Source organism: Homarus americanus, unplaced genomic scaffold, assembly GCF_018991925.1.
Source record: "Homarus americanus isolate GMGI-L3 unplaced genomic scaffold, GMGI_Hamer_2.0 scaffold10478, whole genome shotgun sequence".
Lineage (NCBI taxonomy): Eukaryota > Metazoa > Arthropoda > Malacostraca > Decapoda > Nephropidae > Homarus > Homarus americanus.
The window spans coordinates 225771-248168 of NW_024742485.1; the positions used below are offsets into that span (position 1 = coordinate 225771).

The following is a 22398-nucleotide window of genomic DNA, read 5'->3' on the forward strand; positions in this document are numbered from 1 at the left end:
CCATCTATGGGCCCAACAATGTGTGATGCCTCCGAGTCTCAGGGTTCATGGATGGGGCGGAGGAGCGACAGGACTTTCTTCCGTTACTGTACCTGCTTAATGTTCTAAAACTTATACATTACCGATCCACTCTACGTTCTTTCACGGTTTACATGCCAAACACAAAACACCTGTTAGTAGAGGATTCACTTGATCCAAATATCATCTCCAACTACTGTACTTCAAACCAGCTTTAAAGCTTACTTCTAATTTTGATTATGTGATCTTTTTTGCAGCTTGAAGGCATTCGTAGAAGATGGTGCAGAAAGCGAAGACGGAGAGATGGATTTGGAGGTGTAAGGGTATGAGAGACATGTTGGCATAACCACTTAAAATATTGAAGAAGTTAGGATTTTACACTGAAATTATCGAAAAACAAAACATTTATAGTACAGTACTTGACAAGCCACGGTACTGTCCAGGGTGTATGGGTGACCCAAGTGTTTTCCGCAATTATATTATCTGTACAGTATTAGTATTTGAGGATAGTATGAACATTTTGGCTCCATTTACCCAGCCATATTAATGCTTTACCACACTGATTAACCCACGTATGAGAATTTTTCCCCCTCGGGCAGCTTGTGTGGCAATGCTGGACGTATGATTAATGCTCTCACGATACATAACTGTGACTAATTCTTGATCACTTTTTATCATCTGTTTGGTTATGATGAAGGCATCAGCTTTTTATGATCTTGTGGACATAGTGTCAGGTTTACTCCACATTAAAGAGGAGTGAAAATCTTACCAACTTTGTAAAAAATTATATCGACATATATCAAAACTCTTATTTGAATTTGCTTTATGTGATATGAAAGAAAAAATTATGTACCTGTGATTTGAGCGCATTCCCTGACTTTCACAGTACTGTATTGAAAGATATTACAGAACATTATCTGAAATATTTTTCTTTGTAAATGGCACTAGAAGTTACTTTAGTGTACAGTGAAGAGGGTGAGATGTGAGCAGCTCCAACATTATGCATTCCATATTATGCATATTTTTGCATTTTTATATGAATTATTATTTTTATTTTTAAAATTATACAGGTCATATTGTCCACATTTTAATTATTTTTTTACTTAAAAATTTTATAAAATTTTGTTTGACTGTAAACAAATTTAATGGTTTAATATATTTTAGGCAATATTTTATTTATTTATTATTTAATAATGGAGTAATCCGTAAAATGGTGATGGTAATGATGGGTATGAGTGAACCATCTGAGGGTTGGTTGTGAAGTATCGGGTACACTCAGACCAAGGAACACCTGGGACATGAAACACAGGTACCAAGTAGATTCTTGAATTTGTTTAATTTATAGCAAAGAAATAGTTATGATATTTACCAGTCTCTGCACATGACAAATGCCTGGTAAAATAAGGTCCAATCCTAACAGATCCAGTCTTAGTGGGCCTCAAACAAACCTAATGCAGACACTCCCTGGGTTACAGAACACTTGGTTTACAGAAATTTGAGGATCCAGATTGCCTCCCTCAAGTCCCATTATACAAATTTTCAGGATGCGCAGAGAATTTCTGTTATTATGGAAGGTAACTAGTACGGCGTAACAACACTATTTGTGGAGGATTATGCTTAAGGAGGCTGAGCGCATCCCTTTGTGAGACGCCATCTGTGATTCAGTACAGGGTACAGTACATATTTACCTTATGGAAGGGTCATTTTCAGTTTACAGAAAATTTGGCTTATGGATAGGGTCCAGGAACAGAACCTTTCCATAAATTGGGGAGTGTCTGTACTGTATAACCATTAAGATTGGAGGCTCAGTCATAAGGTGCCCCAATCTTAATACAGTACTGTACGTCCCAGCACTAGTGGGTTATATTAGGTTGGGGCATATTTGGACTGGAGCCCTTATAGCTTGCCACTATATTACAATATAAATTCCCTTCAGTATAACTGGGTGATGTATACAAGTATTATCATCTAGATTCAGAGAAAGAAAACTATCATACACAGTGTTGTATGTTAACGCCGTCAATGGATGGCGGCAAATTTTTGTTACGCTACCGCCATAATTTTTTTTGGCAGGTGAAACAGTCAACTTTTCACCCGAGCGTCAAGCGTCAATTGTTTCGTCAACTAATAAAATTTTCGATTTTTCCAAGTTCAATTTTCAATTATCTTATTATCAAGACGACCAACAAGGCCATGAGGGAGTTGTTCATCAAATACAACACCCCCATCCCCTCTAGTGCTGCCGTGGAGCGCATGTTCTCCATGGGCAAGGACGTCTTGAGCCCCAAGCGCAGCAGAATGAACGACAAGCATTTTGAGATGCTAGTAATCTTGTGGGGGAACAAATGAATAATTACAATAATAGAATATAAATCATAATAAATGATTAAAAATTAATGAATATTTTTTTTATTTTGTATATGTTACTCCCACACACAGGAGAATATGCGTTTCGGGGCTGTATTTGTACGTCACTGAGAACTCGTTGACGCTAACGCCGTCAATTTATGACATCGTTTACGCCGACGGCATCAAATTTCTCTGCCGTTTACGCTACTTTTTTTCGTTGACTCGTACAACACTGATCATACAGTTAAGTAGAATTTGGTAAAGAAATTTATTGTTCTTGATTTTGAAATAATTTGTTGCAGCATATGTTTCCTGGTACCATTTGCTCATAAGAGGACAGGGTCATCTTATAATTCTTCTCGAGTGAAAATTTATCGTATTTGGATGTAACCGAGAGCAAAGGAAAGTAGGGAGTCTTAACACCTAGAGTCAAATTAAGATACAAATATAAGACATTAATAGCAAAACCTGCTAAACAATGACAAACAAATCGTAAATGTTAATTTTACATCTCCTTCATGCTGGGGGAATATAATGTTTGATGTAATACTATTTATTTTCATGTCCTGTAATAATATGTTGTGCTCAAGTGACTGTACTGGTAGTATCTTATGTGATACTGATGACAAGGAAGCAGCATGTCAGTTTTGCTTAATTCATAGAAATATAAAGATTGATTTTGTACTCTGCAGCATTCAGTGAAGCTGTGAAGAAGTAATTAATAAAGCAGTTCTATTTCCTTGTTTCACTGATGGCATTGTTGCAGCTTTAGATTTTTTAGAATGAAAGTATTGATTTATTTTTTCTTTTCTTTTTTTCTCCCTGGCAGAAAGGGTTAGAGGGTTAAGTGACGGTGCTGTCCCTCGTTTGTGTGTGTAGACGCGTAGGCAAATGGTTTCTGCCCAATAACTAAAGTTCTCTTAGATGCATTACAACTAAACTTAAAATATCAGTACATTACACACACCCTATTGATCTTGACCTCTGTTGTAGGATCAAGTTTGTTGTTGTTGATGGATTTAGTTGTGTACATGTGAATGATACGAAATTTGCAAAGGCTTTTATTGTGTCTTGTTGTTGCTCTATGTATTTGCACATTAAATGCACCGTCCTCTAAAATTGGGAGAGATCTAAGTTCTATTATTTAACTGTACACATTCTGTCATTCAACATACTGTACTGAATTATCAATTTTTTTTTACTTGAATTACAAATCTTACCGGAGAGACGTTGAGACATTCTGTGATATTAAGAAAGATGCGTAGGCCAAAATTAGACCCCATTAACCTTTTGTCCCTAACTATTCAATACCCAGCAATAGTGGAACTAGTTGATGGCAGCTGGGGTGAGGGATGTGTTCAGCTCGTGTTTCTACTTATTAACAAGCTTGCTGCTATGTGATAAAGACACTCTGAAATATATTAATTATGAATGATAGAAAAAATCCCCAGTTTACTCATATAACCTTTCAGTAAAGTTAGTAAGGGCAGTTCCAAAATACTGTACAGTAATTATATAGCTATTAGTTGTCGTTTAAGATTCATTGGTGTCAAAATCTTCCCTGTTATTTAGAATACTTTTACATCATTGAATCCCCTTATTCATGAGACTTCAGCTTCCCATACAAGCGAGAATGGAGGAATGGTACGTGATAAAGACGAGAACTCAAATTATTTACGGTACAAGGACTTTCTCCTCAGCGATTCCTTCCGTTCTCGAGGTTTTTGTTTTCCATATTGCACAACGTGTGGGAGTGGATGCAATGGTGGATTAGTGGAGAGAAGAGTGTACTGTATGTTATGCAAGTGGTTTTTCTCCAATTTTAAACTTAAGAGATTGCTCAGATGACCCATGAAAAATGCTCATGTAGATAGGCAGTTCACGAGATGTGTGTTACCTGAAGTAACAACAGGGCTACAAATATTGGCTGTTAACAGCTAAGCTTCTGCTCAGAATAAGTAAAAAGAACTTAGTCAAAGTTCATAAAATTAAAAAAAATTAAAACTGCCCCAAGGTTATTACATGCTCATAACTTAATATTATTTGCATCCTGTTTCTTGGATCAAGCAATATATCTTCACTTATTTGAATTTTAATACACAGGCATAATTCCTTTTACTCTCGAAATGATATTAATACTGTACCATTATTCTTTCAGGTTTTATATAATTACAAAATAATTCTCATTTGTCAGGGCTATTTTTTACACATCTTAGCTTGGCTGATATTTTGGGCACCTGCAGCCATATTGTGATGGTCGAGATACTTTAAAGAATTCTAAGCAATAATATGATGGCTGTCAGATACTTTAGTTAATTTAAAGCAATATTGTGTTGGTTGGCAGATACCTAGAGAACAGATAGCCATATTCTGATGGTTGTTTGACAATTCTGGAACTTACAGCTACAAAGTGATGGCAATTATGAATTTAAGACAGCAGCCCAAGTGCTAATGGTGTCCAGTACAGTATTGGATACTTTTAAATCTACTCAGTTGGTGCTGTAGGACAATGTACACTCACTCCAAAGAGTACTGTATCACACATCACAAGGGTTAACAGGTGCAGAACCCTTTTGATGAATAAGGATTATCTACTTACAAAAAAAATTTATTCACTTATTTCACACTGCAGCCGATTTATTTCAATGGGTTTGGGTATTGCCAATCTCCAACAGCTAGAATTCACCCTAAGAATAGACCTACCCCAGCCCTACCCAACCTAACACTCAGCATCCATAACTCAGGGTTGTTCATGGGCATACAGGGAGATTTTCATTCCATCAGGTGGCATTTGTTACGAGATACTCAAAAATATCGTTGAATTTTAGTTTATAAGAGTCGGTGCATATCAGACCTTTCCTGGTGTTTAATAGTAACGGTTAATTGTGTTTAGATCATTCATAATTCTTCGCTTGGAAGATTAGTGCAGTGCTTATTAAAATTGGTAATATTATTGCAAGTAGAGTACATGTGTTAACCCATTGTGTACAGGGTTGCCTCTGTGCTGAATAAAATCGTCTGCCCTTAGCCAAATAAAATATTAAAAGTAACGTCCCCATAGTCAAGGGTTAGTGGAGATCGTCTACCAAAATTTTGTGTACAGGGTGACGTCTGAGCTGAATAATGTTGTCTGCCCATAACCAAACAGTGAAGGGTTTAAATTGTTGTAATGATCACTTGGTAAGGAATCCTTCGTTCCACACAATGACAAAAGGATTCCACTTCATATAAAGCCAGATTATAATAGTATAGTCCTTACACAGTGAAATATAGGATACTGTCTCGAGTCATTCGTAAATTTGTTAATGAATGCTTTTATTTTACCCTTGACTTTTTATATTTTTCTTTGTACCCCAAGTTAGTGAACTTGTATCGGATACTTTAAAATTAGTGATAAGATCGAAAATGTGAAAACTAACTAAGGCAAGATATGTCCTTAGCTCTTATACTTTTTGCCTGATGAAAAATATATTACATGCTTTGATTTTATTTGTAAACTCAGTGTAATGAAACTTGTATGGTTATCAACATAGCTTGAGAAGAGGTGTTTTGCACATTTTTTTTTTATTGTAAGCTTTACCTATGGCATTTTAAGTACAGGTGTCAAACTGTTTTACAAACTTATTAACACGTACTGTAATGCCATCCTATTATTATTTTTATGCTTCCACTATGCAGCAGATGGGATAAGGTGTTTTGCTCAAGTGTCTCTGTCCGTCCTGAGTTATTATTTGTATTATCGCAAAATATTATAATGCATAACTTGATTTTTTTTGTGCTTAATAATATTTACTTGCAGATGTCCCCAAGTCTAAATTTATATACTTAGGCTATGATGCTTGATGAGTTGTGCTCTCGTTAACAAAACACACAGATTTTACATACGAAAGTTTGAATTTGTTTTAGTAAAAGTTTGGCATAACTCATGAGCAATGGGTCATGATGTTTTGTGTGGTAATTATATTTACATGAAAACGACAGATTAGGTATTTTAATTTTGTTTTTCTCATATAAATAGATTTAAGGCCTATGACATAAATACCATGTCATAAAGAGATTGATTGTTACCGAGTGAATATGCAAAAAAGAAAAGAAATAAAAACAACTGTGACATCATCCTTTTAGTGTTAAGTGTCCAACACCTCTCATCATCAGTCATCAACATCCAAAAGGTGTCATCATCCTGTCATAACACTATATATTCAGTCTATCCTTATAAACTGGTAGTAGATGCCTTCCCATACCCTCTATATACTGTAATATCATAATCTTCTAACCTGATCTAATCAAACCTTAACTTAACCTCCATGTAATATCATAATCGGCTATGTCCTGCCTGTATTGTCATCTCCTTGTATCCATATTGATTCAGTCTGACAGTACTTGTGACCAGAGCAAAGATCTCTTGGAGTTATTGTCACTGCAGGCATCACAGATTGTGGTGTTTCCTTCATTTTTATATGGAAAAGCTTGTCATACTGTTAACTACACTTTTGACTTGTGTCATTTAGTTTCACAGTTATTTAATTTCATAACTCCAGAGTACACTAAAACCTCCTTCATAACTGAAAGAGTACCTTTACACTAAAACCTTCATACATCACAGCTCCATACTTTGTAATCTCACTTAACACAGATATTTTTTACAAATTCCGAACCACAAATGTTATTTCAACCTATTCTGAATTATAGTAAATGTAGCCAAGTGGCACTTAGCATCCTCTTGCCTAGTAGCTGCCAGAGGCAGCATCTGTTAATAAGGGTGGATTTTCCACATAAGCAGAGGTACAGTACATTTCTTCACTCTGACAAACTTTTGCATTTTAAAGTCTTGATAGTAAATCTTGCATCGGCCATGCAGGGGGCATTGTATGTGATCACAATCTGCCTTATTTCAATAAGAGTAAAACCTCTATTACTCTGAATTATGAAGGTTTTAGTGCATCATTCTTCATTTTTCAAACACTATGGATTTAGGACCTTTTTTTTTTCTTTTTTCTCTTACTCTGGAGGCTGTCATGACACCCTGGAGACCGCCACTATACACTAATGTAAACTCCAAAATTCTGTTACATTTTTATGCCCCCTACACCCCTCTCCTCCATCTGTCCGTCCAAAACTATGATTAAAGTGAATGTGTGAAATTTACCATGCACTGTTCCGTATAATTTTGGGTGCTAAATCAATTGAAGATTATATATTTGTGCCTTTGTCAGTATATTTTTTTAATTAAAATTTTGTTTCTTTCGAACAAAAAGTTGTTGCAGGCAAGGAATTCTGTAGGATAATCTGTGTTTTACTTTCAGTGTTCTTGTTATGGGCTATTTTAATATCTTCTGACTATCCACTATACGCTAGCTAGACTCATAAATACAGTATAGTGAAAATAATGTCCTTTTATGGGTCACATCGTAATCTGATACTAAAGCTAACTTTTCTCTGTTTTTAGTGGGAACTACAATATGTCACTCTTACAATATTTTTTTTATCTACTTTTTTTCAATTACTAAAGCCAGCTCATATGAATAACAGTCCTGACAGATTGACTGACTGACTGAGCCACTGACAGAGTACATTGTTATTACCCAACCTACACCACCCAACCTAAGATGACAAAGATTATGACCAAATTCTTGCTAATGTCTTTTATTTAGTTATGATCATAGATAAAAATTAGTAACCAGATGAAACTTACTAATCTTTCTTCACAATGATTTCTCCAAGTACCAACACATTAAAAATATTTTTTTTTCTCTGCTGAGCATTTTAATTTTCCTCCGGCTTTGTCAAAACTTGCTACCCTAAGAAATTAAGTGATTATCATTGTATACCGTATATTTCTCAAGCTTTGTCAGAGATACAGACCTTACCGGTATTTACCAAGTGATCTAACATGACAACAACTCCAAAATGATTTGGTTTGAGAAACTTTACCTTATCCTCTTTGATACTTAACCACTTGGGCAGTCGGTCAGGTCTCTGTTACACACTGTTGGCAAGTACTATACTGGGCATGTACTGGCTCCAGAATGTACAGTTGTGGACAAAAAGAATTCAGCAGCTAGGGAGGTAGGTGGTGTATGGGAGGGTATGGCTAGGTGGAGACTTGGCGACATCGCATATAAATGGCGATTAAAAGTGCGATTTTCCTTCCACACCAATTTTTTTTTTTAAATTATAAGACAAATGCAGCTTACAATTACGACCCCATTTGGTTACTCACGGAAAGTCATGTGAAGCTGAATGCAATCCCCCTCAGACAGCATTATCACCAAAACACGACAGAAGACATATCTTACAAGGTTCAGAACTACTGTACAGACCAGTGGACTTTAAGATGAAACTAAACACATTCCTTTGGGTGGTCTCATCTCCTCACACCAAGACAAAGTATTTTAATATCTACTTTCTTTGATACAGAGTGTAGGTATTTTTTAATATATGGATTACGGAAAAGGTTTTTTATTTGATATTTACTCTTTGAAACTGCAAGGAGACAATTTATTTGAATGTAACAGCTTTAATGGTGACTTATGGTCCTATGGTGAAAAAATTTACATTCCTTATGAATTAACATTTTTAAAAAGTTTGTCATCAACAGAGATGTCAAGTCTGACTGTAAATAAAAGGTTGTTCTCTGAATGAAGTTATCATCAAATGATGTACAAGAACAAAAATGTACCGAGATGCACAGTGTCCCGGATTGTGTGTATGGAGACGTAATGTAATCTATCTCGCCCTGTGTACCGGGACAAAATGTGTCTTGAACTGTGCTTTATTCAGTATAGTACTGTAATTGTTAATCATATATCACTGCACAATAGATTTCCAGCCCATCATAGCACACGTATTTTTTTTAAGTTTTGATAACTTTTTTCTTCTTTGGTGTGTGTGTCTGTGTCAAAGTAAAGAGCATTTCTCTAGAAAATTTAAGTTTTTTGGTTTACTCCTATTCTGTAATTTAGTTTCCCATTTTCTGCTGTATGTTGTTAACTTATTGAGTGGATCTTGTACATACTGTGTTGAAACATTGTACAAATTAATGTAACTGTACTGTACTATATTTCTAAATTTGTTACCACTCAAGAATTTTTTTTTTTTTTTTTTATGAAAATTGCATTTACACGTACTTTATATTGATAACATAATATAACCTAACCTAAGCTAACCATGGCTTCATCGCCTCCAAAATAAAGACAGTCTAAATTTAACAAGTATAACACGGTATTCAATAGACCAGTGACAAATTATCTGATGATGAAATGTTCGCCTATCATTGTTAAGAGTAATCATGTTGTTGAGTATTTGTCTGACAAGTGACACATCAATACTGAACTACAGTACCTTCCAAACAATCTTTATAATATTCATTAGAAATCTATTTACTAAAATGTTCCATGTGGTTGCGTGTCAAGTAACTTCTATTTTACGGTCGACGTACACATGCTCCAAAAGATATCTTTGCAATTTTGTTTTAGACAATATGACGTAATGGACAAAGAATTTTGACAACCCTACCGAGACAACAGGAGTCGTAGAGTTCATTTTGAAATTCATCGGAGTCTGAATAACAAATTATTACCTGCTACTTTTGATATATTCACATTAATCACTGGATACCCTCCATAAAGGCATGTCAATCTGTTAGATTATGCATTGAATAGAAGCTGAGTAAGGTATATTGTGTGTAGGAAAGATTAATAATTTGTGTCCTAAACCCTGAACACACACAGATAAATGACTGGGTATCTACAGTATTAGATACTTATAAAACAGCCAGACAACCCCCAACATGCTGAGATGAGTCGGTACATTACTCTATACTGTTTTGTGATATAATTTTAGCATATTCCTGTTTATTTACTAATTTGTCAGCCATGCCAACGTTGATCTATTCATCTATATACTGTACTGTAATTTTTCTGAAGATAAAACTTTATACATACAGTACAGTCTGTATAGTAGTCAAGATACAAAGACTTATCTATGAGCCAAGTGTTTACTGTAAGAGTCCTCGAGACACATCTGTTACAAGACATAACCACTTTCACTTAACCACATGGAATATTTTTTAGTAAAGAGTAATATCTGATATGTTCCATAGATAATTCAATGTTCTGTAGATTGATTGAATAATTATGTTGTACATTATTAATCAGATACAGTACAGTATAGGTTCAATAATGTGATAAATCTTATCTTAAAGTACAGTAAGTAACATCAAGAATTACACCAAAACAGATTCATCATTAGTGGTTCTGCAAATATATTTATACTATTTCTCAATACAGTACAGTGTGGGAAGGAGTAGTTGGGTGAGGTTGTAAAATTCAGCAGGGTACAGGAGGCCACATAACAGCCTAGGAGCAATTGAATGAAAAAGTGTCCAAGAGGTATTTAACACCAACATTTCATTTTCACCAATTTTAGGGAGAAGGAAATCCATTGTGCAGTGTTAGTTCATTATTCCTAGGTGATAATTAAGTAAAGCATAACTAATTTTTATGATTACTTTCAATTTAATTTAGGGATTCCAGTACAGTACTGTATTATATTTTATCAACTTGATCATCATTCTAGTCATCATTCATCGGCAAAACTATTTTGGGGATTTTCTGTGATCACAAATAAAAACAATAATAATAAATAGCAGTTTTATTCACTTTGTTGTAGGGAAATGCTATGATTTACAATGGCTGTTTTTACTGTGTGAGAAACTAACACTTTACCGCTCATCAAAGAGGGAGTGAGGTGATGGTCAAGTACTAAGCAAATCAAACATTGCACTTCCTGTGCACCTCTGCAAGCAGCACTGGAAGGCAGAATGTGCTTGCAAATGAATTGTTACCATCTGTGGTACTGGTGTCACAAAATGCTGCTTGGTTGACTAATTTTTTGGTTTTGTTTTCACTATTCTTATTTTATTCAGATTCACAACTTTCTGGGAAACCTGATTAATCCTTAAACTGCAACTATGGAAAAACTTGGCTACAGCTGTCTGCTTAAATAACACAGAAAAAAGAAAAAAGAAAATGTATTACAAAATTTTAAACTTGCAACAGAAGTATTGTATGAAAAAGAAAACTTAAATTCATTTAATTTGTCATGTTGGGGAAGTGTGGGACAGACTGCCATTAATGACGATGAATGTGGGTTTTGCATGATGACTGAAGCCCTACTAAGGTGTGGATTGAAGTCTGAGACACGTGGTGTGCTTTATCAACACTGGTCTTGGTTCGCAATTCTAAAACACGTGTGTGAACATTTTGTCATTTGAGAGGCATGTCACAGTCCAGCATGTATTGTACATGATTTGAAAGCCAGAATTTGTTCTCGGTAATGTCTCTGTTCTTGGTAGTGACTCCCACCCTCCTCCATTCTCAGCAGCTGCAACATTTGTTAAATACATTGTATTTTGTGGGGTGCGGTCAGAGTTGTTATTGTTTACATGGCGCTCGCCTCCTGACTGGGAGGTAGAGCGGGTGGGGGTGTACCGCTGTCCCCCGGCTCTGTGCTGGCACTCTTGCTTCCACTACCTTCCCCTTGGATTTAACCCATGTACACCCATTGCTGGGATGACTTCCTTTACAATCACATCTACTAATTGTAATCCAAATGAACTGAGAGGTGCGAGTGATCATGCCCTTGTGGCAGACTAATATATAAAAAAAAATCACTTGGCTGCCCTCTGCTGGTCTTAACCTCCCGGCACTCTCAATCATCCAGCGTTGCCGTTCAAGACAGTTTGACTTGTTTTCTAGTTCTCCTCAACGAGTTGTTGGTGCAGCTATCTCTATGTGCTAACCCTATGTACACTGTACCGGTACCTTGCTATGAATGGTGGATCATATGCACAATCACAGTTCTTTAGAAAACAGACAAAAATACAATAAAACTTTCTTAGTGGCGGCAATAAATGCCATTTGAGACAGCTCAACTTTTTTTTTTACTATTATTTACTTATGTTCTCTTTTCCAGTTCTCATCAACAAATATATCTCTATGTGCTATCACTGTGTACACTGATCTCCCTATGAATAGTGGATCGTAAGCACAATTTCAGTCTGAGAAAGCACACACAAAAGTAAAACTTTCTTTGTGGCACCAATAATATGACTTGGTTAGTGTCAGCAGTGGTGTCTGATTGCTTATCCCAATTTGTTTTTCATTTCAATTTGTTTACCTCCTCCACAGTCACTGTTGTCACTATGGACTGTCTTAGCTAAAGGCACAATACTACACTCTCTGATCGCCCTTATGATGGTCAATCACAGCCATGACCACAACTTATTAAAAATGTTCTGGATAAATCTTGTCAAATGGCAATGATTTTGTGGTTGTATGCCTCCCAGCCTATTCCTCCAGTCAGTAGAATGGTTTTTCAATATACAATCGGGAATAATGTTAAAAATCCTACATCGATTTACAGAAAATCTTGGCGCTCTTATGTAATCACTGTCCAATTGCCGCCATTCAACAACGAAGGCCCGAGTGCCAACACGCTTTGTTACGGAGCTGCAACATGACATGACCCGCACACCTAACACCTGCGCTTTATACATCAGTAAAATTCTTCTGTCTATTAAGTCAGATAATGAAAAGGAACTACTTTCAGAATGATCTGATTTAGTATCAAGTACAAAAATAAGTTAATAAAGATGAAACTAGTGAAATAACAAAGCCAGCGACAAAATATAACCAGCGAGAAGTGGAAAATGTTATACAGCATGGCAGGCCCACTACTGACTCGAGCAGATGCCTATAATGTATGTGATGTCATACGTAACTTTCAAGCAGTGACCGACGCCAAGCTGTACGCTTCCGAGGGGCTGTCTCCACCTTTCAGTCACTCACCTGTGGCGTCCCCCAAGGCACCAAGATGGGACCACTCTGCTTCCTTATGCTCATCAATGATGCCCTAAGAGAAACCACTGCTCGCTGGAAATATGTCGACGACTCCACCATTGGGATCAGCGTCAACAATTCTGCTCCCAACTATACCACCCTTCAGGATTTATTGAACAGTCTCCAAAACTGGGCCACCAACAACCATGTCACCATCAACCATACCAAGACCATGGTTATGCACATCAACCTCTCCTCCGACATTGTCCCACCTCCTTCCATTACTCTAGGTCCAAACACACTCCAGGTTGTAGATTCCACGAAGCTCCTCGGCGTCACCATAGACAACAAACTAAATTGGAAACCACACGTCAGTGAAGTTGTCAAATCCTCCAGTTTCCGTCTCCACCTCCTCCGCCGACTCAAGTCCCTCGGAGTTCCTGCACACGAGCTCCTCAGTGTTTACACAACATTCATACTTCCCAAGCTCACCTATGCCTCCCCCACCTGGTCTTCCTCCCTAAATGCCACACAACATAAACACCTAGAAAAAGTGCAAAAGAGGGCATGCAAGATTATTCTCTCCCCTTCCTACTCCACATATCAAGAAGCGCTCAACACACTGACCCTTTCGACTCTCACTGACCATCACCACGACCTCATCTGCAAATTTGGTAAGAAGCTTCTGCACCATCCTCGACACCGGCTCCTACTACCACCTGAGATCCCTAGTCCGAGAATTGCTGTTCGACACCACAACCGCATCCAGCCCATACGTGCACGAACTGATCGCTATAAGAACAGCCCAGTCCCAACCATTGTAAAAATTATCAATAACTTGTAATAAATCAGTGTATTCACTCCCAGTAAACACTACTCCTTGCACTGTCACTATGTTGAAATGAACTGTAGTTTGAGCTTTTCCCCATCTAGTTATTATATGTCTTATTTGTGTCACTTATGTTACTTGTATATTATTTGTAATTCGTAACCCATTCCCCAAATATGTAACTGTATATTTTCAGCCTTCTGGCTGCCAAGCTCTTTCAATAAACCGTTAATTATTATTATTATTATTATTAAGCTTTATATCATGGCAAATAAAAATGCAATGCAATCTTTTGTTCATAACTTTGTTGTATATTTATTTTTGTGTCTTCTTGCAAGAAAAAATAAAATAATTTTATTTAGACTTTGCCACAGACAAGAGTACAATAATAGAAGGTTAGGAGTTAAGAATCTGGGGTTAAAATGTTGTAATTCAAGAAACTAGACTTTTTAATGACCCTACATTAATTTCATCCATTTTCTAGAAGAGTGGTAATGCATATAACTCTCACCAATACTGTTATCCAGTGTGACCCAACCAAACATCACAGGATTCCTCCAGGAACAGTACTCTGGTTTCAACCTGTACTAACACTGGGCAGACCAACTGCTTGAATGGCTAATAAGTGGTGAAATGATAAATAAATAAAATGGATTTCTATGGGAAATGTACATCCATTAACACAGAGGTTGTCAGGAATGCATCATATACGTTAATGGGACGCTGATCATAGTTTAATTTGTAATCCTGTTAACAATATAGTATTCCAAATAATTTTACCCGAACTAAATTTTTTTACACCAGATCCTTAATTAACTTATTGAGAAAGTCCAAATTGTACAGCTCCTACCCGACTTACGTCCACCCGCACTTACGACCTGCCTCAGTCGTACCAAAATTTGGTCAAATTACGTATTTTCGAGTCCCAAAGTCAGTACACAGACAAAATTTTCATCTGTACAATAATTCACTTTAAAATGGCTGGCAAGCTTCAAAGTGAGTGTTTTGTGGTGCTTAGAAGAAAAAGAGACCCCCCATTTTCGATTTTCTGTGTGTTATTTAAGCATTTCCGACTTACGACCATTTCGACTTACGGCCTGGATGTCGGTCCCTAACCCCGTCGTAAGTCAGGGAGCAGCTGTATTAAGATTTTGGACAGTATACGACTTAAAAAAAATATACATAACTACCTTAATATTAATCAAATTTAATGTATACCTGTGTCTGTATTTTTCTAGAATACCTGTAGTATCTTATGAGATATTTACAATATTTTCTAGAACTTGTACAAGTCTTCTACATCACTTTAGAAGCAAAATGTACAGATATATATTTCACACAACATCAACTGTAATAATTATACATATCATTAATTCATGTGTACAATGAAACACTAAAGTCGTGTCGTGAAATTTGGTGAAAACATATGCCGAAGGGCTAAACTTTTGGTGCGCTCTGCCTTGTGGTAGGGCTCTCATAATGTTTCACAAGTTATATTTAATCTTGGGACAAAATCACGACACGACTTTTGTCTTTCATTATACATAAAAAATAGTAATAACAATACTCATACTACTACTCCCACTATTACTACTGTACTGTACTACTATTACAGGTACAGTACTAATACTGTACTACAACTAATAATACTGTTAACAATTCAATCATTGAACCCTCACTAATATCATAACAATGAGGCTCTGGGTTGATCAAATTACTGCACAACATTCCAAAATATAGAATTAGCAGAACGTATAAAAATAATTGGACATTAATGGATTTTTGCCACAAGCCACATCACAATTTGAGAGAAATTTGTGATTTTTATGAGTCATGTGTTGTAGTGTTTGACACAGGGAAGTTTATCTAAACAAGCACCTAATAGTGATGTAACAATACAATACTGTACAGTACTGTACTATGCTCTGCAGACTTACCTCACTTTGACATTAGCATAAAATTATTGATTTTGCCCAAAATATCAAACTGCAAATACCTGCACAGTATTGTATCAAATTAGTGAGGGTTCAGTGTAATAACAATGATAGTAATATAGTACAATACTTTGTTTTGGTAATTCTATTCATCATTTTAAGTTATTTTATAAAAGTAAAAAAAAAAAAACTAGTAATCACAGATAAAGTAAAAAAATAAAAAAGGTAAAGTTTCTCATCTATGTCTGTTTAATCAACTTCAGTTAGTCTCAAAGTTTTGATTCATATACAATATTCATTTCTTACTTACTGAGACAGACAATAATTTCTTGATTGAACGGGCAGTCAAATCCCATGGATGGTGGACAGTCAAGAAACTTGGTAGAGATATATCACTGTTAACACAGTTGTCTCTGACCTTTTAAGAGTCTTTAAGTGCTTAGGCAAAATATTTTAAACTAAATTAATGGGAGCAAATCTTAACCCATGATGAGCGAATCATAAATGATGCTTAGTAATTTTAGAGTTATTACACTTGGGATTAGTTTGTTGCAAAATAATGATAAATTATTATTAGGCAGTATACCTTGAGTGACAACTGGTCTCTCAAAATAATAAAAACAAATCTCAATCTACATGTAATTAATTCTTACCTTTTCTTCCTCACTGTGTACTCTTCCAAGTCTCTAAGTTGTCAATCACCACCTGCAAAATATAATAATACCGTACCATTAATTATCTGGCGATACAATAAAGTGAGCAGACATTGTGGTACTGAGGGACATTTGGGTGAGGATCTGCTGCTGTGAGGTGATGCAAAGAACAGTTAAGAGAGAACCAAGGCAGAATACGTCATTTACAGGAATATAAATGAATGAAAGAATTTTGAGAGAATGTATGTGTGCGTGCCTCAGGGCCTGATGGAATCCCAGCCCAGTTGTATAAAGCAGGAAGACCTCTGCTTCCCAGCCGTCTCCACTCTCTCCTGGAGAATATATGGAAAAGGAGGAAATCCCCCAAGCTCTTAAGACGCCTCCATCGCCTATATTTATAAGAACAAGGGAGACCGGTCAGACTGTGGCAACTACCATGGGATCTCGCTGCTGCACGTAGCTGGCAAGATTTTTGCCCGAGTCCTCCTAAACAGACTTCTTCCCGAGGCGGAAAACTTCCTCCCAGAATCTTAATGGGGCTTTAGACCATCACGTGGCACCACTGACATGATCTTTGCTACCCGCCAGATACAGGAAAAGTACAGAGAACAGCGTCATGACCGGTACATGGCTTTCATCAGCCTAACCAAAGCCTTCGACTCGGTCAACAGGGAAGCCCTCTGGTGGACCCTCAGCCGTTTTGGCTGCTCCCTAAAATTCATTGCCATTGTGAGGCAACTCCACGATGGCATAAACAGCAGTGTCTTGCACAATAGCATCTAGTCTGAGTTCTTCTCCATCCAAATAGGGGTTAAACAAGGGTGTGTACAGGCACTAACTCTCTTTTCCATTTTCTTGGCTGCCTTCCTTACTCGTGCCAGTGCCAATTTAGCCAGTGGGGTGGACACCAAGTACCGGGTGAAGGGGTCTTTTCAACATAAGACGCCTCCAGGCAAGAACAAAGGTGTCGGCACCTTCCGTTACTGAACTTCAGTATGCAGACGACCTCACTCTTGTTGCTCACACTGAACGTGTCCTAGAAGAGATCCTAAACACCTATGCAGATGCGTATGCACACATCGACCTTGAGGCGAATGTACGCAAGACTCAGATTCTTTCAACCTGCCCCTGGTTCAGACACACCTCCACCATCCATCCATCTTAACGGTACTGCCCTCTCTAATGTTACCCACTTTCGGAATCTCGGCTCCCACCTGTCCACCAACGCTGACATCGATGAAGAGATTCAGCATCGGATCAGATGTGCATCTCAAGCCTTTGACAGACTCCGAAACCGTGTCTTCAGTTGTAGGGAGCTGAAATTATCTACAAAGTTACACGTATATCAAGCAGTGGTCCTCCCCACCCTGCTATATGGCAGCGAGACATGGGTTACATACAGGAGGCACCTTAAGGCACTTGAAAATTTTCACCAACGTACGTCTACGTTCCATCCTCCTAGTTCGCTGGGAAGACAAGAGAACAAATGCCAGCATCCTTACTGACGCCAACAGTAGGAGCATCGAGGCTACCATAAACAATTACGTTGGACTGGCCATGTTACCCACATGTACGACAGTAGACTGTCAAAGTAGATACTTTACAGTCGCCTAACGAATAGTAAATGTAATGCCGGCGGGCAACCGAAGAGGTATAAGGATAGTCTTAAGACAAACCTGAAAAAGTGCCAAATCAACCCCCTCACCTGGGAGTCGGTTATTCCACATCGTAACGCTTGGAGGAGCACCACACGGGAAGGTGTTAATACTATCGAGTTAGCACGATTGAAAACTGAGGCAGACGTGCCAGCGCCGGAAAAGCGCTGTCACCGCCCCTCCCTCACTCGATGTAGCCCTCCACAGGTGCAACATCTGTGAACAACTCTGCCGGCCCCATATTGGCCTCTTTAGTCACCTCAAAACTCACCAATGAAGGTGACATCCCTAATAACTCATATCATTGTATCATAGTTGGATGATCGTCATACTCGATTCCGAGGGACAGCAAAGTAGTAGTAGTAGTGTGTGTGTGTGTGTTTCTTGGTAATGGTCACCCAGCATTATGAAAGAAAAAACTTATAAAACATGCTGTGAGTTGAACTAGCTTAAAATGATTAAAGAATAAGCCTTGTAAATTACATATATGATGTCCACAACAAAAATATCTAAATAAATAAACCAAGTACTGAATTGTCAACTTACATCAGAGGTAATGTCTGCAGGTGTGAAGTTGAACACCTGAGCGAAGAAGAAAAACTCTGCTTCCAAGGCCCTTTTGAGATTTTCAGGGTTGGTGAATCCGTGGCCCTCACCTGTGAATGATTGGCTTATAAAGAGCCTGGCTGACGAGGGAGCTAACTCACAAGACTTAACTCCTTAACTATAGCATTCAATCATCTTCAAAGCTCCCCTCTGAGGTGGTGGCTGTCTATCACTACATATCTTCTATGCCTTATCTATTTTTCTTCTCTCATCCTTTATTCTCTCCTTTATAAATTGCTTCAACTTTTCCTCCCATAGGCAGTCTTCCTCTACCCAGTGGCCAGCAATCTAAGTCCCTGAACATCGTATTTACTATCCACTCCCTTCACATCCTTCTCACATGTCCACATTACCTCAGTGAACCTTCCCTTCCCCACCCCTACGCTTTACAACTTACACCCCTGCCAACTTCTGCCATCCCAATCACCCAATTTAATACACTTCTTCACCCCAAATGCAGCTCTAAGTAAACTCCCCACTAGCTTGATTTTTTTTAGCATTCTTCTTTATTTCAGGTGTTGAATTGATTGCTATATGTTAAAGTAGGAAGTGCTGTATTATATTAACTCTGTTCCTTCATTACCACCAAACTTATTCTTTTTTTTTAATGATATTTCTCAGCTCTCCAGTCGCCCTCCTCCCATGTATTGTTTCTCTCCTAATATCAACCCTCATTGTACTATTCTTAACATCATTCCCATATGTCTGTAACCTTCAACCTTCTCTGGTATTTTTTTCACTTTAATTTGATAAGTAAACAAAGGTAGTGTGAACATTATTAAATCCTGCTGTACCTTGGAAGAGGACAAAGGCAGCTGGGAGTCCTTTACTTCTAACCAACTCATACATGTTTCTCGCCTGACTGGCTGGAACAATCTGTAATTAGATAATGGATTAAAGACCTCAAACTCACGACATAAACATCTAAAAAGAAAATCCAGTAGAAAAAGAAATAAAACGGATTGTACAGTCACCCACAGAAGTCCTGTTACCTCTCCTGCTGTTCCACGAACCCTGAGATTCACACTTGTGAACTCCACGCAGTAGACACCGATGCATTATTCTGTCCACAAATGCTTCAGATTCATGAGTCAAAATCTCAGGGTTCATGTTTCAGGAGGATAATTGACAGGACTTGTAGGCGATTGTGTATTTACAAAATTAATATTTCAACTGTTCACTGGAATCACGTAGTCTTGTATGTTGCTTAATATTGGAGGCTACAGAACTAAACAATCTTTGATGTATACCACACAAACCTAACAATCTCAGGGTAATTTTGTTAAATTTCAGTAGGTTTGGTTGGCTCCTATGGTTTACTTTTATAAACAGTTCAATTGTGTAACATATGAACTCTTAATGTAAACAGACAAAAGCATGTGCTTCCAAAAGACAATCAATATTATTAATTCTGAAAAATAATTTTTTTTCCTTATTCATCCCATAAGATTTACATTCTATACATTAACACAAGATGTGCCCACACCATGCAGCCACTAATGGTGTTTATAGCATCAACAGAGTACAAGTATACTAAATATACTTAACTTGACCAACAGAGACAATCACTCCTTGAAAAATGCCTTAACCTTTGAGAATACAGTAATGTTATTCTTGGTCCTCTTACCTTATCTTCAGTGCCATGAAAGAAGAGGGTAGGAACCTCAAGCCTCTCATAGTTTTTCAGGGGCGACCTGGTGACATAGCGGTCCTTGTGTTTATCTGGGTTTCCTATGAGTGTCTCTACGTAATTCTTCTTGAACTTAGGAATATTGGTGGCCAACATCAATGGATCTGACACACCATAGTAGCTGGCACCTGGTGAAAGAGTTTAAAGATACTAATAATATACTGTATAATGAAATTCTGTATGTGACAATAGAATGCACCATCATTATAACCTTTTATAAAATGTGACAATATGAATATCACAAACTACATGATAAAATCCGTACAAATCCATTATTTTTCTACGCTATTTTGCCGAGCTAAAAAATTAATTAAAAACTGACTAAATACAGATACAAGAATTTTTCTTCTCCTTCAATACTATATCCATCCACTTTATCTCCTAATCCAATTCTCTTCCATTCTCTTTTATTCTTCAATTTTCTTTCCCTAGCTGTTTCTCTTCCCATAATAACTCTCTAGTTTTTATCTCTCCTTTACTATGCCCGTACCTACACTCTCTCTCTTGTAAAACTCATTTTCATTCTTTGACACTTTCCTCTCCTCTCCCACTATTCCTCTCTTCTTTTTATCCCTTCTACTATTCCCTCTTCTTTCTTTCTGCTGTTTTCTGTTTAAAATCCTCCACCTAATATTTGCTCCAGAAGTTTATATTGGTTATAAAACTGTGCTTAATGACTGCTGTACCATATTTTACTGTCTGTCTCAACTGATATATACAATAGTTACTGAAATAAAACTGTAATATTGATTGCTGTATCTTACTCTAATTTTCATCTCAACTGGTATGTACTGTATTGTATTTTGTAGAGTAAAACTGTATCAATGGGCTATTACCTGCCTTGAAGACAGACTCCGCAATAGTGAGGGCAGAGAGGGTGGTGTATGCGGAGGTGGATGACCCGTCAATACACAGCTTGTCGGGATCAACAAGGTTCTCCTGGACTAGATGTTTCGCCCCTGCCAGTACATCATCTACATCGTACACTCCCCACCTGAAGGAAATGTCACCACTTAATCAGCTTACTAGCCTTTTGGGTTGTTGGTCTGTCTAGTGTAAATACAAGAGGAAACTGGAGTCTGGGAAATCAGTGATGTTTGACAGGGTCAGATTGGATAACACCCTTCTCACGTGTGTCTGGGCCAAGCAGGACTCAAACCCTTGACATATTGGTGAGAGATAATGGGTGTTGCCCTGGTTAAGTATAAAATAAACTAATGTATCCTACTTAGCATGTCTTTCACACACAACTTCCTCCAGGAGACAGTAATCAAAATACAGTGAACTGTTAGGACTTTTTCCTTTAATTATCAAATACGAGGAAACAAGAAAGATGGAAGAATGTGAACATATCACAAAATAATCAACAAAGTAATTTTCTTTCTGCAAGCTTTTTCCTGTAATGTTGTACTGCGCACCTCATTGTCATCCCTAAAAACCCGTTTTAATTCATATTACGCTACATAATATTCAAATCCACCGCGCTTGTAGAATCTCAGGAGCGTGTTTATCCTCGCGATCCCTCCCAGTAAGCCCGCCTTTGTGAAGACAGTTATCAATGCGTTGTTTATTCCACTTTCTCCTGGGAAGCTCAATCTTGAATTAGTCTGTGTAAATCAACCCAAGTAATTCGCCAGACCTTTGTCAACTGAGGGTCGTCTTTGAATGAGTAACAGTTAGTTTGTTTGTAATTATTGTCATTGTGTGAGTGGCGATCACTGGCAACTCAGGGGTATATAAGCTCGAGATAGCGAGGAAGCAGCGTTCCCTGACGCTGATTCCCGTTTGTCTCCAGGTATGTTCTGTGTTTCCTAGCCATT

At 37.5% G+C, this 22398-nt stretch overlaps 2 protein-coding genes across 3 annotated transcripts in view; one reads left to right on the top strand and one right to left on the bottom strand.

Moving 5' to 3' along the window:
• Nucleotides 1-11014, top strand: part of LOC121876923 (N-acetylglucosamine-1-phosphotransferase subunits alpha/beta-like) — a 30756-nt gene extending 19742 nt beyond the window's left edge. Inside the window, exon 18 of the mRNA XM_042382486.1 lies at nt 276-11014. Coding sequence (XP_042238420.1) covers nt 276-347 — 72 coding nt within the window. The 3' untranslated portion in view covers nt 348-11014. The remainder of the gene's footprint in view (nt 1-275) is intronic.
• The window catches only part of LOC121876924, a 42151-nt gene that overhangs the window by 7400 nt on the left and 12353 nt on the right, over nt 1-22398 (bottom strand). Inside the window, exons 13-17 of one of the 2 annotated variants that reach the window (XM_042382489.1) lie at nt 21415-21572; nt 20516-20706; nt 19683-19764; nt 18829-18938; nt 16628-16679 (exon numbers count right to left, since the gene is read on the bottom strand). In XM_042382489.1, the coding sequence (XP_042238423.1) occupies nt 16638-16679; nt 18829-18938; nt 19683-19764; nt 20516-20706; nt 21415-21572 (583 nt within the window). In that variant the 3' untranslated portion in view covers nt 16628-16637. Of the gene's footprint in view, nt 1-15616; nt 16680-18828; nt 18939-19682; nt 19765-20515; nt 20707-21414; nt 21573-22398 lie in introns of those variants that run through there. The other variant, XM_042382488.1, reaches the window with a different exon arrangement.